Genomic DNA, 18150 nt, shown 5'->3' with positions numbered 1-18150 from the left:
TGATTACATGAAATGAAACTGGTACAAAATTGGTGCTATAATTAAGACTTTCCATTACTTCAATTTGACTTCACAGTTCCAAATTAGTGACAAATTTTCTGTGTTGAATTGTACATAGGATTTATGAAGTTAGGGAAGAGATAGATGCTTCCTGGAAATAAAGATTTGTGAGTTGGACATAGATGAGGCATTTATAATTTTACTATAACTAAAAATTTCTGAGCATTCAAAAAAAAAACAAATAATCTTGCTTTTGACTTCATTATGTGCAGTATTTACCATGGTTTCCAAACTCAGGTCCATGGGACCAGAGCTGAGCAACATAAGCTATTACAGATGTTTTGTTTGTTTGTTTGTTTTGTACCCCCACCCCCCTAACTTTTTTTCTTTTTTAGAAACAGAGTCTCAGTCTCGCTCTGTCACCCAGGCTGGAGTGCAGTGACATGATCATGGCTCACTGCAGCCTTGAAGTCCTGGGCTCAAGAGATTCTCCCACCCCAGGCTCTACAGTTGCTTGTACTACAGGTGGACACCACCACACCTGGATAATTTCTTTATTTTTTTGTAGAAATGGCTGGGTGTGTGTGTGGTGGGGAGGTCTTGCTATGTTGCCCAGGCTGGTCTCGAACTCCTGGCCTCAAGCAATCCTCCTGCTTTGGCCTCGCAAGTGTTGAGATTATAGCTATGAACCACCACACCAGCCTATTTCAGATTCTTTTTTTTAATATGGATTCCTGGGAGAGATTCTCAATCTATAGGTTTAGAGTGGAGCTATCTAGGTGATGTACAGACAAGTTTTGGAACCACTGAACTCAGTATCTGCACAAAGTACATAATTAGGATAAGATAATGAAAAGAGGTACTTCAGAAGTATAACTATTTTATGTGAGGTAACAGTGCACCCACCTGTTTCTTTTTAATGATGTCAACATTTATTTCTTGATTGCAGGGTATAGCAAATGTGTTCTTATTGGCCATGACTGGGGGGGCATGATTGCTTGGCTAATTGCCATCTGTTATCCTGAAATGGTGATGAAGCTTATTGTTATTAACTTCCCTCATCCAAATGTATTTACAGGTGAGTTCAAGTTTTTATCAAAACAGTTCTGCTAATGTGACAATTCACTCTTGCCACTGACCTTTTGGATTAGAAACAGCAAAATTTGGTTACTATCATATTTTAAAATTAAATGACTAAACCATGATAGCACATGACAGTGTCAGATACCTTGGTTTTCAATCTTCCTGGGGAATCTCAGAAAATTTAGCTTTATACTTGCTTACATAATTTTATTCCTTCAAAAAAAGATTTTACTGTTAACTTGGGGAGGGATAAAGGGAAACATACAATGACATTGCTTTGACAGTAATGAATCCTGACAGCCTAGAAATAAATTCTCCTCTTGCTTGACTGCTTTGGCTGTCAGGAATAGCAGTATTCTTTAAAGCAGTTCTCACATTTTTGGTCTTGGGCTTCTTTATGCTCTTAAAATTATTAAAGAACCCATTGAGCTTTTACTTATATGGTTTATAAATATTCACTGTATTAGAAATTAAAATAGAAATTTAAAAATATTTATATGTTAATTCATCAAAATAAATAAACCATTACATGTTAACATAAATAACATATTTTAAATGAAAGCTAGCTACATCTTCCAAAACAAAATTTTAGTGAAAAGAGTGTCATTGTTTTACATTTTTGCAAATCTCTTCAATCTGTTGCAATATGTTGTTTGAATTGAAGTATATGAGGAAATTTGGCCTCACACAGATCTGTAATTGGAAAAGGGAGGAGTATTTTAACAGCCTTTTCAGATAACTGTGGATTTTCTTTCTTAATACTACACCAAACTTAAAAATTAATTGTTTTGTTTTCGTTTTTGGTTTTTTTGAGATGGAGTCTCGCTCTGTCGCCCAGGCTGGAGTACAGTGGCGCCATCTCGGCTCACTGCAACCTCCGCCTCCTGTGTTCAAGCGATTATCCTGCCTCAGCCTTCCGAGTAGCTGGGACTGCAGACACCCGCCACCACGCTTGGCTAATTTTTGTATTTTTAGTAGAGACAGGATTTCGCCATGTTGGCCAGGCTGGTCTCAAATGCCTGACCTCGCGATCCGCCCGCCTTAGCCTCCTAAAGTGCTGGGATTACAGGCGTGAGCCACCGCGCCTGGCCAATGGTTTCTTAAAGGTAACAATGTGGAATGTAATGGCATATAAATGATTTTTTTATACTGTGCTCTATGAAAACCCACAGGTCTCCCTAGCACTTTTATTGGATCTTTTATCCATGCCTGGTTTTGTATCATCATGCATTGGAAGATGTTGGTTCACTGATATATGCAGATCTTCCATAAGTTGACACATTTCATCATACAGTATCAAAAAAATCACATTCTTTGACATCACCCTAATCGCATCAGAAAAGCCTTTAAAATTTGCAAAGCTGTGAAGCTCACAGTAGCAGATATAAGTTTTCCAAAGTTCTAAGGTTCATTTGAAAGTCTGATTTTTATCAATGGCAACAACTACTGATGATTGTTTTCCTTGATGTGACAGGCTCACTTTGTTAATTTTCAAGAGATTATCTGCCAAATGCCCATGTCTGACTGATGATTGGTTGTTAGTCATTCTTTCAAGTAAAACAATGTTACATTTAAAAATGCAGCTAAAAATTAGCTGGGTGTGGTGGTGCGCACCTGTAGTCCCAGCTACCTGGGGGGCTGAGGCAGGAAGATCACTTAAGCTTAGGAGGTTGAGGCTGCAGTGAGCTGAGATTGTGCCACGCACTCCACCCTGGGTGGCAAAGTGAGACCCTGTCTCAAAAAAAAAAAAAAAAAAAAAAGCAGCTAATTCAACCCATCAACTCAAACAATTGTAGAAGTGCTTTTCCTTGGGACAATCATTGTATTTGTGTTGTCTTGAGACAACAGAACTGCTTTATGTGTACTTTCTATTTAATTGCATAGAATATTAAAAAGATGTACTCAAAGGTCAAGTTTAATTAATGTTTTTTGCTGTTTCATCAAAGACACTGTTAAGTGAAACTAGCACTTAATTAAATTTAATTAATTAGTTAGCCACCAGTGTGTGGTGGTGAAGAATAGGATGACTACTAGCATTGTTCAGTGCCACTGCCTTGATTTCTGCTAAACCAACAGTGGCTTTCACCATCATTGCTTTTGTAGTATTGGTGCAAACATCAATATGGTGAGAAAAAAGCAAATAAATATCTTAATATTGCTATGAAATAGTTTTGACCACCTGGATACCTTAAAAAGTCTTGGGAATCCCCAGGGATTCACATGGACGGTACTTTGAGAACCTCCACTTTAAAGGCAACTCTTAAAAACTTAATAGTGATTAAAGACCTGTGAACCGTGGCCAGGCACAGTTTTATTTGGTTTTGGCAAAAAATAATAATTTTGTACTCTTTACCCTTGTTAAGTTTTCTGAGGTTCAAGTACTACTACTACCCACAGCAGGACTCTAGGAAATAAAAAATTCAGAACCGCATATTTCTATTTCTTCCTAAAAATTAAACAGGTAAGGAAGAAAGGGCCCATGACTATGTAAATATATAAGTCAATATAAGTGTTGAGTTGAATTTTAGATACATATCCAACTGACCTATCACTACTGAGGTATAGTGGGATGGATGCTTAGGATTCAAATGTCCTGAGAGTCACTGTATTTTTCTAGGTTGAATTAAACAGCAGAAGTCACGCTACATGCTTGTTCAATTGATCAGGACCCAAGAGTAAATCTTATTTTGGTGGTGGTGCTATATGAACAAACTGTAGCTGGTGATTTCAGCAAGAAAATACTTGGGGCCGGGCGCGGTGGCTCACGCTTGTAATCCCAGCACTTTGGGAGGCCGAGGCGGGAGGATCATGAGGTCAGGAGATCGAGACCACAGTGAAACCCCGTCTCTACTAAAAATACAAAAAAAAAAAAATTAGCCGGGCATGGTGGTGGGCGCCTGTAGTCCCAGCTACTTGGAGAGGCTGAGGCAAGAGAATGGCGTGAACCTGGGAGGCGGAGCTTGCAGTGAGCCGAGATTGCGCCACTGCACTCCAGCCTGGGCGACAGAGCAAGACTACGTCTCAAAAAAAAAAAAAGAAAATACTTGGAATATTTCTGGAATTTTTTTATCAATAATTGTTTCTGCCCTGTCAGGTCAATATGAGGCTTTCGAATAACTTGCCTATATTTTTCCCTTAATTGTATTGATATCTCTTAATGCAGGGGTGAATAAATCTTGTTCAATTATCACTTTGCAAAAACTATAGTATAACAATGGTATACTTATCTGAAAATTATATTTCTAAAAACTCCATGTTGAATATAGTTATGAAATTGGAAATAAGAAAAAATGACTTTTATAGTAAGGAAAATAAGATTGCATAGTACTCAAGCATAGACTCTTTTTTTCCCGTTTTTTTAGAGACAGGGTCTCATTTAGGATCTCATTTTGTCCCCTATACTGGCGTGCAGTGGCATAATCATAGTGCACTGAAGCCTTAACCTCAAGGCTGGGCTCAAGTGATCCTCCCACCTTAGCCTCCCAAGTAGCTGGGACTACAGGCTTACACCACCGTTTTTTTTTTGTAGAGACAGTGTCTTGCTATGTTGCCCAGGGTGGTCTCAAACCCTTGGCTTCAAGCAGTCTTCCTCCTTCAGCCTCTCAAAGCACTGGGATTACAGGCATGAGCCACCATGCCTGGCTTTACACACTTTTTTATTATATATGATTTTATATATATATATATAAACTCACCAGTTTAAAACTTTAGTGTCTTCCCAAAGCACTTAAAATAAAATCTTACTATTCGAGTCCTACATGATCAGGCTTCTGCTTTTCTTTCTGACTCATCATATACCATCTTCCTCTCATTCATTATACACCAGCAACACAGGCCTTTCTGCATCTGGAATGTACCAAGCCCAGGATCTACTTGCTGTTCCTGGATGTTCTCCCTAGATCTTTGCACAGCTGACTCCCTGTGACCATTCAGGACTCAGCAAACATCGCATCCCAGAGAGGCCTTCTTGACCACTTCTACTATGTAGCAGTCCCTCCACTCCACCCTACCATCACTGTCAATCAGTTTGCCTTCTTTTCTTTTCTTTATGGTATTGTTGCTCTCTAAAGTGATCTTGTAAGCATTTGGACTTATTTATTGTGTACGTTCATTGTTTGTGGGAACCTTTTCTGTCTTGTTCACTGCTAAATCCCCTGGCACACAGTAGATAGTCAAATATTCATTGAATGAATGAGTTTTCTAGATACATCAATGAATTTATAGGAAAAACTTCAGTTCCTTTTGAGGCCAGATGAACAAGGCATTCAATTTGAATCAACTTTAAACAACCGAAAATTACATCACCATGTATTCCTAGGAAAAGTGGTAGGTCACTGATAATGACCTTGGAGGAAAAGCAGTGTTGTTTGGGCTTCCTGTTCCCTTTTGGGTCAAGATTTCATAAAGTGAAACTTTCTTTTTATTTAAAGTGGTATAAGACCAGGCATGGTGGCTCACGCCTGTAATCCCAGCACTTTGGGAGGCCTAGGTGGGCAGATCACCTGAGGTCAGGAGTTCGAAGCCAGCCTGGCCAACATGGCGAAACTCTGCCTCTACTAAAAATACAAAAAATTAGCCGGGCGTGGTGGTGGGTACCTGTAATCCTAGCTACTTGGGAAGCTGAGGCAGGAGAATCGCTTGAACCCGGGAGGCAGAGGTTATAGTGAGCTGAGATCACGCCATTGCACTCCAGCCTGGGCAACAGAGCAAGACTCTGTCTCAAAAAAATAAAAAATAAAAAAAATAATAAATAAAGTGGTATAAATTTTGGAAATACCGGAAATACTCATAGTAAGATATAAGAGCATAGAAATTGTTCCAAAGAAGTCTTACTTATGGATTCTTTTATGGGATCATCTTAAAGTGAAATTGTCCTAAAAAGAAGTTCTTCTAACAGTAAGTAATTTATACCCCTTGGATAAGGTCTAACATGGCATTTTAATTTCAGAATATATTTTACGACACCCTGCTCAGCTGTTGAAATCCAGTTATTATTACTTCTTCCAAATACCATGGTTCCCAGAATTTATGTTCTCGATAAATGATTTCAAGGTAAGCCAAACAAATCAAATAAATAATGTATTATTATTATTATTAATGAAAAATATTTTAAAGTCCACATTTAAGAATAATGAAAAATGAAAGGAAATTATTATAACTTAAATGATTTTAAGAACTTACCTATCGCCTTGCTTATTTTCATAGTCTCTGTTTATGTATTTAAATACCTGGCTGTTCTTCAATTTTTTGTGAGACCGTGCCCCTATAGGCATACCCCTTTCTGGAGAACATTTCATGGGGAGATGAGGGAATACAAATGTCAGGTTTAATAGCAGCAGAAGTAGAAGACTTTGGGGTTAAAAAAAAAAAAGCCCTAAACAAAGTAAACATGCAGATATTAGTGTCGCACGTACACTGACACCAGTAGTGTAGCATCTTGGAAATATCTTGGAAAGTATCTTGGAAATTTATTAAATTCTTTATTAAATTCTTCTTTTTTATTTTTATTTTTTTGTTTTGCTTGGTTTTTGAGACAGGAATTCGCTTTGTCACCCAGGCTGGAGTGCAGCTCACTGCAGCCTCAACCTCCCAGGCTCAAGCAATCCTCCCACCTCAGCCTCCCAAGTAGTTGGGACTACAGGCATGTGCCACCATGCCCCGCTAGTTTTTGTATTTTTTATAGAGACTGGGTTTTACCATGTTGCCCAGGCTGGTCTGAAACTCCTGGCCTCAAGCGATCCTCCCACCTCAGCTTCCCAAAGTGCTGGGATTACAGGCACGAGCCACCACTCCCGGCATAAATGCTTCTTACATGTCCAACATGGTGTTAGATATTGGTGAGGATTTTTAAAAGGCATAATATAATTTTACCTGTAAATAATTCTATGTATAACTGTGATGGGATTAGAACTTTAAAAAAAAACCCAATGCCACTATCAAACCTAACGGAATAAATGACAACCCCTTAATATCATTTAGTACCCATTCAAATTTCATTAACTGTCATAACTGTCTTGATATACTTCATTTGTTTGAATCAGGAACCAAAGTCTATACCTTGTATTTAGTTGTTATGGTTTTTAAAATGTATAATAGTGCCTTCTTTCTTTTCTTATTTTTGTTTAATATCACTTATTTATTGAAGAAATTTGCCCTGAGGAAAGATCCATATTTTGGATTTGGCTGATTGCTTCATCATGGTGGTATTTAACTTGTTCCTCTAACACTTGTTTTTCCTACTTCATAGGTATTGGTGATCTAGAGGCTTGATTAAATTTTAATTTACTTAATAGATGGTGCTGTGTATTTCCTAACGCATCCCATCAGGGAAGTGCATGATACCTACTTGGTCCAGTTTTACTAATGCTAACAGTGATCAGTGGGCTTATGAGTTGTTAGCCTATCCAAAATTTCCTAACATCCTTCCACCAAATTAACTTTAGTATACATTAGTGATCATAGCCTAGGCCCATTATTTCATTAGGGTATGAAAAATGGTTATTTTCTAATTTTAGAATTCTTTCTGCTTTTAATTGAAATTCTGCTATAAAGAATTTTTCCACATCTACTATTTATTCTGAAATATAGTTCACACAAGAATGGCAGGATATATGCTCATTCTTTTTCTTTTTACAAACAACTTTTAGAGTAATGAATATATATTTGATATATATCAATCAGTTAGAGTCATTATTGTTTTGGATGCCCAAATTATCCCACAATAGGCATCAAATGAGGCATCCCTTCAGGTTGGCTCTTGTGGCTTTTTGACATAATCCCTTTAGTCAGTGATAGCTTGCCTCCTCAATGCCCTGGGCTTATCTTTTATTTCCTGCCCAGAAGGGGAATTAGTCATTTATCCAAGGAACTCTTGAGCTGGGCCTTATAGAATATGAATAGGCAACAAGAAGACAGGATGCTTTTTATAAAAATACAGTGTGCAGGGGGGATTAGAAGGGAAGAATATAGAAAAAATAAAGCCAGGAAAGCAGAAATGCATAGAATATGTATGTATAAACAATGAGATCTCAAACTTGGCTAGAGCAGAAATTAGGAGTTGTCACCGCACAATGACCACCATCCCCTTTCCAAAGCCAAAGACTTAGCTTATTATTAGATAACAAAAAAGTTTTAATTATTGTTTTCTCACTTAAATTAGGTTTTGAAACATCTGTTTACCAGTCACAGCACTGGCATTGGAAGAAAAGGATGCCCATTAACAACAGAGGATCTTGAAGCTTATATTTATGTCTTTTCTCAGCCTGGAGCATTAAGTGGCCCAATTAACCATTACCGAAATATCTTCAGGTCAGTATAATTTCTTTTTAGTTAAATGAAAATATTTCAGTCTGATCCTAAAGGGACAATATTTTATTTTTAAAGTTAACTTCACCACTTATTCAAAGACTCAAATAAGGTATTTTAATTTTTTTAGTAAGTTGCATAATCTTTTTATGGACAATTTTAAACTTATGGAAAAGTAGACAGAGTAATATAACAAATCGTCCATGTAGCTGTCACTTGTTTTATCCATAACTCTATCAACTTATTCTCTCCTTTTAGATTATTTGGAATAGATGTATACTTTTAGTTCTTTTTAAATGATGATTTATTTATTCAAGAAATATTTATTAACCACTATGTTCTGGGCTGTGTTAGTTACTCAGAACATAGTAATGAGCAAAACTAGATAAGGTCTCTGATCTCACAAAACTTGTAGCCTAATAGGGAAAACAGACATTAAGCAAATATAACCACAGTAATGATTGAATAGTTATAAACTAACAGAAAGGCTTTGAAAGAAAGAGATGAGAACTGAGGAAATGATGTGAGACCAAATAAGTGAAGGATGAGTTAGGTATTGACTAAACAAGATTGAGGACAGGGGGACTGGCATTCCAGAAAAAGGAAACAGCAGGTACCAAAGCCCTGTGGGAAGATGGAAGAGGGTTGTAGCTTCAAGCAACAGAATTAGGGCTTCTTGGCTGGAGCACAGAAAGTAAGGGTGAGAAGAGCATTATGAGGCTGGGTCCAAGAGGTGGGTAAGTAGACCATATGAAGGATGTAAAAGCCATGAATGTGATGCCAGTGAATGAGAATCTCAAGCAGAAAAGAAAAACAACCTACATGTGTATTTGAATAAGTTCAGTGTGGCCATAGTGCAGAGAATATATTGGAGAATTTTCAGAGTAAATGTGGGAAAACTGCAGCAGTTCAGGCTAGAGATGATGGTAACTTGAACAACTAGTCTGAAAACAGTGGAGATGGAGAGAGTGGGCAGATTTAAGAAATACTTAAGAGGTAAAATTGACAGGGGTTGGCAATGGGTTGGAGGGGGAATGAGAAGAGAGATATCAAATATAGCTCCTGGATTTCTGGCATGTACAACAGTATGGATAAGCATGCCATTTACTGAGACAGGAAACACTAGAATGGGACTAGTTTTTATGGGAAAGTCATGAATTTTATTGATCTTAGGCTAGTTGACTTTTGGGTGATACCGTAGATATTCAAATACACAGTTGGATAGTAGGGTCTGGAAATCAGAGGAGAGATTCTGAGATGAAGATATGTAAGATCTGGGAGTCGTTGATGTAGAGACAAGCTTTGGTTTTAGAACATGTTGTCTGGGGAGAAAGTATAGCGTGAAAGATGAGACATGGACATTTGTCAGTTTGGGTCTGTACTTAGGGAAAAAAACGAGATTCCATTTCTCTTAAGAATTAGGAGCCACAGCTGGCCTTGAATTTGAGGTTTAGGGATTTGAATTTGTGCTACCCCCATGATTCTGGAATTCTCAGGGCAGAAATTATGTGTTAACATGCCTTAGGCTGTTAACATTCCCTAGGAAGCCTGGCAGAAACAAAGACAAAACTTCTCTAGGATACATCTCAATTCAGGCCTCACAATATTCCCACAGATGAAGTCCCCTAAAGATTAGTTCATAATCCAAATTTAAAAATATCAACCTGGGCCATGCCTATAATCTCTGCACTTTGGGAGGCTGAGGTGGACAGATCACCTGAGGTCAGGAGTTCAAGACCAGCCTGGCCAACATGGCGACACCCTGTCTCTACTAAAAATACAAAAATTAGCTGGGTGTGGTGGCACATGCCTGTAATCCTAGCTACTCAGAGGCTGAGGTAGGAGAATCGCTTGAACCTGGGAGGCGGAGGTTGCAGTGAACCGAGATCACACCACCGCACTCCAGCCTGGGTGACAGAGAGAGACTCCATCTCAAAAAAAAAAAAAAAAAAAAAAATTAACCTACTATTAATAGCAGTCAGAATACAATCGCAGCCAAACTCCTACAACTTTCAAATACTAGAACTAACAGGGACTATAAAGTATGTTTAAATAATTAAACATAAGAAAGAATAAAAAATATGAGAAAAGAATAAGGTAATATCAAGACAGGCTGGAAAGAGCTGAAAAAGAACTTCTAGAAAATGAAAAATATGGTCATTGAAATCTAGAAGTCTGTAGATAAGTTAAATTGCAGATTAGACAAGCCAAAGAGAATTATGAATTGAAAGATAAATCCCCCCAAATTACCCAGAATGTAGCTTAGAGAGATAATGAAGTAAAAATGTAAAAAGCAAGTTGTAATTTATATGGAGGATAGAATCAGAAATTGCATATGTATATATATGCTAATAATTTTTTGTGATAAAATAATAGAACTAGAATAGTATTATTTTCAAACCAGTAGAGGGGAACAAGAAAATGATCAATTAAAAACTGTCAATAAAAAAATTTAAAACTATCAAAAAGGCAGAAAGGGAGAAAAAGAAGCAAAGCAGGGTAAATAGAAAGCACAAACTAAAATGACAAAACAATTTCAATATGTCAGCATGCACAACTAGCATTTATATATTAATATTGCCAGTTACAAAACAGAGAATATCAGATTGGATTTTTAAAAGAATCCATCTATATGGTGTTTGCACAGTTACAATTAAAGCACAAGGACACAAAATGGTTGAAAGTAAGAGATGGAAAGTTACACCAGGTATTGATTTAAATAAAACAAAATCTTTCAAACTCTGTGGAATCCAAAGGGAGTCATGAGATTATATGAATGAGGGAAGAAGAGGTAAATCCAAATCTTTTTTTGAATAACAAGAACAAACTTATATACATATATCTTTGGCAAAACCGAGATGTTAATTTAAATGGCCTTTGTAGGTAACAGTTTATCAAACAAGGCAATGATTAGAAAGGCAGATAGATTGCAGAGGCTACAGGTTATATTTTATAGGATATAGCAACAGTGTCTGAAGCAACAATGTCTGAAGTTCACGTCTTGTTTTTTGTTTTTTGGTTTTTTTTTTACAAATAACATTTGTAAAGAGAAAATAGAATGGCACATTTTCAAACAAGTCTTTTTTTATATTCAAGAAAAAATATTTAAAATCTTAATTTTGGATAGGAGACAAGAATGACAGTTTTCAAACATGTTCTCAATTTATCTTTTTATCAGTGCTTGCTTTGAGTTGTAGAACAGTACATTGTAAGTATCTATAAGGAAAGAGGGAAAATATTCTCATCTTTCTGAGATTCTTTTACTAATACTTGTTTATTAGGAGGACTTGCATTCCCAAGAGAAATCACTGGAATCCTGTTAATTAGCAGAGAGAGAAAGAGAGAGAGAGAAAAAGAATGAGAGCGAGCAGGCTTATAAACTTCAAAACAGTTTTATCAAGGCAAAAGATGGAGTTTTAAACTGTTGGTTGTAGGTTAAATCTAGTTGGGGGAAAGTTACATTAGACCTCTAGAAGCTCTCTGACCCCCCTCTGAGAAATTCTTTATATAGATAAGCAAAGCTGAGTATATCATTAAAAACAGGGCTATGTAATGCACATTAAGACTACAAATAAGGTATAGTACATTACAGTCAGGCATGAAAATAGCCCTCATTTATTACCCTAAGCCTCCTTGGGACTATGTCCTCATCCAAAGACTTGCCAAAATTTGGACCTGAGGAACCAGGATGAACTGGGAATAAGACTAGCTATAGGACCTGTACTGCAAAAAGATAATTCTAAACATATAACAAAGCATCAGATAATAAAGCAAAATGTGACAGTCTTACAAGAAAAAAATGGACAGATCCATAATTACTGTAGGATATTTTAACCCACCTTTCTCTGAAGTTGATCAATCAAGCAGAAACAAATTAACAAGGATATAGAAGATTTGAACAACTCTATTAATATCTTTGATCTGATGAAAAATTTTACAACTCTGCACCTAACAATTAGAAAAATACATTCTTTTCTTTTTTTTTTTTTTAATAGTGGTGAGGTGTCACTATGTTGCGCAGGCTGGTCTCCAACTCCTGGGCTCAAAGTGCTGAGATTACAGGTGTGAGCCACTGTACCCAGCCTATTCAAATATGTAAAGAATATTAAAAATATTGATTACCTACTGGACTACAAAGCAAATCTTAACCAATACCAAAAAAATTACATAGATTATTTTCTCTGAACACATTACAGTAGAAATCAATAACAATAGCAACAAACTTTTAGAAAACTTCATATATTCAGAAATTTGACTTCTGAATAACTCTGGGTAAAAAATCTATGGAAATTAGTAAAAACTTAGAAAAAATGATATTTCATAACATGAGGAATAGTTAAAACAATACTTAGGAAGAAATATATAGCTTTAAAGGTTATATTAGAAAAGAAGATTGAAAATCAGTGAGATAAGAGTTCAACTTAAGAAGTTAGAAAAAGAACATGTAAACAAAAATAAATTAGAAGACAAGTAATTTAAATTACATATATAAAGCAAAAATTAATACAATAAAAAACAAAGACACGGCCGGGCACGGTGGCTCACGCTTGTAATCCCAGCACTTTGGGAGGCTGAGGCAGGCGGATCACGAGGTTGACAGATCGAGACCATGGTGAAACCCCGTCTCTACTAAAAATACAAAAAATTAGCCGGGCATGGTGGCGGGCGCCTGTAGTCCCAGCTACTCGGAGAGGCTGAGGCAGGAGAATGGCGTGAACCCGGGAGGCGGAGCTTGCAGTGAGCCGAGATTGCGCCACTGCACTCCAGCCTGGGTGACAGAGCGAGACTCCGTCTCAAAAAAAAAAAAAAAAAAAAAAAAAAAAAGACACAATAGAGATAAGTGGCAAAACCAAAAACCGATTATTTGAAGACTACTAAGATAGATAAACTATTGGCAACAATGGTTAAGAAAAAACAGAAGGCACAAATAAACAAAGTTAGGAACCAGAAAGCAGTAAAAAAAAAACTATTAATATAAATATAACAGACATTAAGGTATAAATGTTTAAGTTAACAAATTTTAGAACTTTGACAAAATGGGCAATTTTTAAGAAAAACATAACTTATCCAAAACTACTCATGAAGAATTCAAAAACATGAAAAGACTTATAGCAAACCAATATGAATTTAAAGCATATCTATAATAACACACATAGACATTACAAATACACACCCATATATAGAAGCCTAGATGGTTTTACAGGTGAGTTTGTTTTTTTTTTTTTGAGACGGAGTCTTGCTCTGCCATCCGGACTGGAGTGCAGTGGTGCAGTCTCAGCTCACTGCAACCTCCGCCTCCCGGGTTCAAGTGATTCTCCTGCCTCAGCCTCCCAAGTAGCTTGGATTACAGGTGTGTACCACCGTGTCCGGCTAATTTTTGTATTTTTAGTAGAGACGGGTTTTCACCATGTTGGCCAGGCTGGTCTCGGAACTGCTGACCTCAGCCTCCCAAAATGCTGGGATTACAGGCGTGAGCCACCGGCACCCGGCCTACAGGTAAGCTTTACCACAGAAAATCCCACTGTTAAATACTCTTTCAGATATTATAAAAGGAAGATATGTTTCAGCTCATCTTATGAGGCTAATATAACTTTCATACCAAAACAAGGATTGAATAAGACAGGCAAATTATAGGTCAATTTAAGTTATAAACATAGATCCACACATTCAAAATAAAATCAAAATGAATTCAGCATGCATTAAAAAATTAAACCAAGGATGAGTTAGCATTAAAAATCCATTAATTAGGCTGGGTGCAGTGGCTCACGCTGTAATCCCAGCATTTTGGAAGGCCGAGGTGGGCGGATCACCTGACTTCGGTTGAGACATTAAAGAATATGGGCTTAGAGCAGTGGCTATTTACCAACCAGTAGAGAAGTATTTTTTTTTTCTTTTTTTTTTTTTTTTTACAGGGTCTCGCTTTGTTGTTGCCCAGACTGGAGTGCAGTGGCATGATCACAGTTCACTCCAGCCTCGAACTCCTGGCCTCAAAGGACACCATCTCAAAGTGTTGGGATAACAGGTATAAGCCACCCTGCCCCGCCGAGAAGTATTTTAATAATTTCACAATTGATACAGACTTGCTGGTATAAACTACTGAAAACCAGCTCTGGTTTATCATGTTCATGGGTGGAAAACTGCAATATCATAAAGTTATTGGGGCCAGGTACAGTGACTCATGCCTGTAATCCCAGCACTTTGGGAGGCGGAAATGGGAGGATTGCTGGAAGCCAGGGGTTAGAGACTAGCCTGCAATACAGCAAGACCATGTGTCTAGAAAAAAAATATATTTTTTTAATTAGCCAGGTGTTGTGGCATGCCTCTGCAGTCCCAGCTACTCAGGAGGTTCAGGTGGAAGGATCACTTGAGCACAGGAATTCAAGGCTGCAGTGAGCTATGATGCTGCCAGTGCACTCCAGCCTGGGTGACACAGCAAGACCCTGTCTCAAAAAAAAAAGTTTTTAAATTAATAATTTAAAAATAAAAAAATAAAATTATTGGATCCTCCCCAAATTATTCTATAAACTTAATGCAACTTCAGTGAAAACCATAAGAAAGTTTTTAAATGAAACTTGACAAGCTGATTTTAAAATTTATATGGGAGAATGGCCAAGATCATTTTAAAGAAAAGAATAGGTAGCCGGATGCGGTGGCTCACGTCTGTAATCCCAGCACTTTGGGAGGCCGAAGTGGGTGGATCACATGAGGCCAGGAGTTCAAGACCAGCCTGGCCAACATGGCAAAACCCTGTCCCTACTAAAAATACAAAAAATTAGCTGGACTTGGTGGTGCACACCTGTAATCCCAACTACTTGGATGGCTGAGGCACGAGAATCACTTGAGGTTGCAGTGAGCCAAGATGCCACTGCACTCTAGCCTAGGTGACAGAGTAAGACCCTGTCTCAAAAAAAAAAAAAGAATAGGGTGAATAGCTCTATTAGATATCAAGACTTATAATAAAGCTATAAAATAAATAAAATATGGTATTGACTCTGGGATGGACAAATTGATTAACGAAACAGAGAAGAAAGCCCCAAAACAGAACCACATATGTGGGAACTTGGTATGACAGAGATAGCATTTTAAACCAGTGGTGAAGATTCAATAAATTTTGTTGGACTAATTGGATATGCATATAGAATAAAACTAAATTAGGTCCCTGTATTTTATTTTACCAAACAAAAAATAAGCTACAGGCATTGGGTATTCATGGACATAAAGATGGGCACAATAGACAATGGGACTCCAAAATGGTGGAGGGAGGGAGGGCAGCAAGGGTTGAAAAACTTCCTATTGGGAACTATGTTCATTATTTGGGCGACAGGATCAATAGAAGCCCAAACCTCAGCATCATACAATATACCCATGTAACAAACCACACGTGTACCCCCTGAATCTAAAATAATAGAATAAAGTAAAACAAAAATAAGCTTTAGGGAAATAAAAACCCAAATGTGATAATGAAACTTTAAAATGTCTAGAAAATAAAACTTTCATGTGGGAACGATTTCTTAAATAAAGCACAATAGCTCTCAAATTGTGAAGACTGATACATTTGATTACATTAATATTTAAAAATATATGTCAAAAGATATAAAATGATGAGCAACCTTAGGTGGGGAGAAGTTATTTGCAATATACAATTTTGAATTAATATCTAGAGTTTATAAAGAGTACCTCTAAATTAATATAAAAAAAGTAGCTCAATCAAAAAATGGATAAAGGATATGAGAAAGCAATTCACAGAAAAGGAATCTAACAGCCAATAAACACATGAAAGATGCTGAACCCTAATGGTAGTCAGATATAGAACATAAGTATTACTGCTTGTAAGAGAGTTACAAAGTAACAGTGGCATAAACAAGATAGAATTTCTTTCTCTCACAAGTAAAAGTCTAGGCTGGTGTGGTTTTGCTCCATGAAATAATCACAGCTATGCTATTCTTTGGTCAGAAGCCTTGGTGCTTTCTGTTTTGTTGTTCTGTTATACATAGGGTGTCGCCCTTGTCTGTGTGGTCCGTGGTGGCTTACCACCACATCTGCATTTGTCAGTGGGAAGTGGGAAGGGTCAGAGAGGGCATGCTGGGCACACATTACATTCTCACCTAGCAATAGGAAGTCTAGGAATTCTGGATGGCCAATTGTCCTGCTGAACCTTGGATTTTTTAAACACTATAGCAGAAGCGAAGAAGTTTTGTGGAGCAGTATCTAGCACATCAGGTAAGTGAAAATGTTTCACACTCATTTGATTGGAAAAAAATTAACCAATTGAGAACATGTTGGCAGTGAAGTAGAGGAAAGAGAATTCTTACATGCCGCTTGTAGAGCATACAATCAGTTTGAAAAACAGTTTGACAATATCAAGTAAGGTTGAGGATGTGTATACTCTGAAAAGCAGTTCTATTTCTGGGGATGTACTGTAAGGAAACTCTTGTACATGTGCATAAGTGGACGTGTACAAGAATGAATTTGGTTATTATTTGAATTATCAAAATAATTGGAAATTTTAAAATGTCTATTAACAGAAAAATGGATCAATTGCAGTATAGTCATATAATGGAATTCTATATAGGAATGAAAATGAGTGAAGTAGAACTTCATGTATCATTGATGCAGGGCAGGCAAGCCCAAAAATTGGGGCTTTACCTAGAAGGGTTCTTGGCTTTGCCCAGGAAGATTCAAGGGCAAGCTGGTGGTGTTAGACAGCAACTTTTATTGAAGCAGCAGTGTACTGCAGCAGCAGAGGTACTCCTCCTTACAGAGCAGGTCTAACCCATAGGTAGTGTGCCCAGAGTGGCAGCTCAGGGGCAGTTCTGCATTCATATTTATACCCACTTTTAATTACATGCAAGTTAAGGGACATGTAATTTCTAATTTTCTAACTTCTAAATTTCTAGAAAAGGGGTGGTAACTTCTGGGTGTTGCCACAGCAATGGTAAAGTGTCATGGCACTGGTGGGCATGTCATATAGAGAAGTGCTTTTGGTGCCTCTTACCTGTTTCAGCCAGTCTTCAATCTGGTCCAGAGTCGAGTCCCACCTCCTACTTCATCATCATCAATGAATAAATCTTAAAAATATATTAAGGCACAAAAACAAGTTGTAAAAGGATATGTAGAGTATGATACCATTTATATATACAGTTTAAATGCATTCAAAACACCTTTATATATTTGTAGAAATGCATGTACTATTGTTGGGTATTTGGGGGGAATCTGACAAATAGCACCTCTTTTTGCTGCCCAATATTTGAACCAGTTGGGAAATCAAATGAGTCAGCAGATAAAAAATAAAATATCATCTTAATTACTGATTACTTTATTTCATATGTAACATATTTAATGTGAAATTTAGTAATTTGAAACCTCAGGGCTAGAGAATATGCTTTTCTTCTGTTTTCTGGAAACACCTCTCTTTTATCTCTATTTTGATCTGGTGAAGAGTTTATATTTCTCTTTGCTCTTTGACTAATGGTCTTTTAAAACTCCTCTTACTTTACTAATTCAATTATTCTGTGCACCGATATTGCTAAACCATGCAGATAACTGTTAGAAAATGGTTCGGTTTTGAACATTATTGTGCTCTAGAATGTAAGTGGCTTTAAAGTTTGTATTCTTTTTTTTTTTTTTAAGACGGAGTTTGCCCTGTTCCCCAGACTGGAGTGCAATGGTGCAATCTTGGCTCATTGCAACCTCTGCCTTCTGGGTTCAAGCGATTCTCTTGCCTCAGCCTCCCAAGTAGCTGGGATTACAGGTGTAAGCCAC

General features: G+C 37.2%; 1 protein-coding gene across 2 annotated transcripts in view; it reads left to right on the top strand.

Annotated features, from left to right (window-relative positions):
• Nucleotides 1-18150, top strand: part of EPHX4 (epoxide hydrolase 4) — a 36301-nt gene that overhangs the window by 15779 nt on the left and 2372 nt on the right. Inside the window, exons 4-7 of one of the 2 annotated variants that reach the window (XM_030825047.1) lie at nucleotides 950-1078; nucleotides 6032-6135; nucleotides 8243-8391; nucleotides 16567-16608. In XM_030825047.1, coding sequence (XP_030680907.1) covers nucleotides 950-1078; nucleotides 6032-6135; nucleotides 8243-8391; nucleotides 16567-16600 — 416 coding nt within the window. In that variant the 3' untranslated portion in view covers nucleotides 16601-16608. The remainder of the gene's footprint in view (nucleotides 1-949; nucleotides 1079-6031; nucleotides 6136-8242; nucleotides 8392-16566; nucleotides 16609-18150) is intronic. The other variant, XM_003260045.3, reaches the window with a different exon arrangement.

This window comes from Nomascus leucogenys, chromosome 12, assembly GCF_006542625.1.
Source record: "Nomascus leucogenys isolate Asia chromosome 12, Asia_NLE_v1, whole genome shotgun sequence".
NCBI lineage: Eukaryota > Metazoa > Chordata > Mammalia > Primates > Hylobatidae > Nomascus > Nomascus leucogenys.
This window is presented reverse-complemented; position numbering and strand designations above follow the sequence as displayed.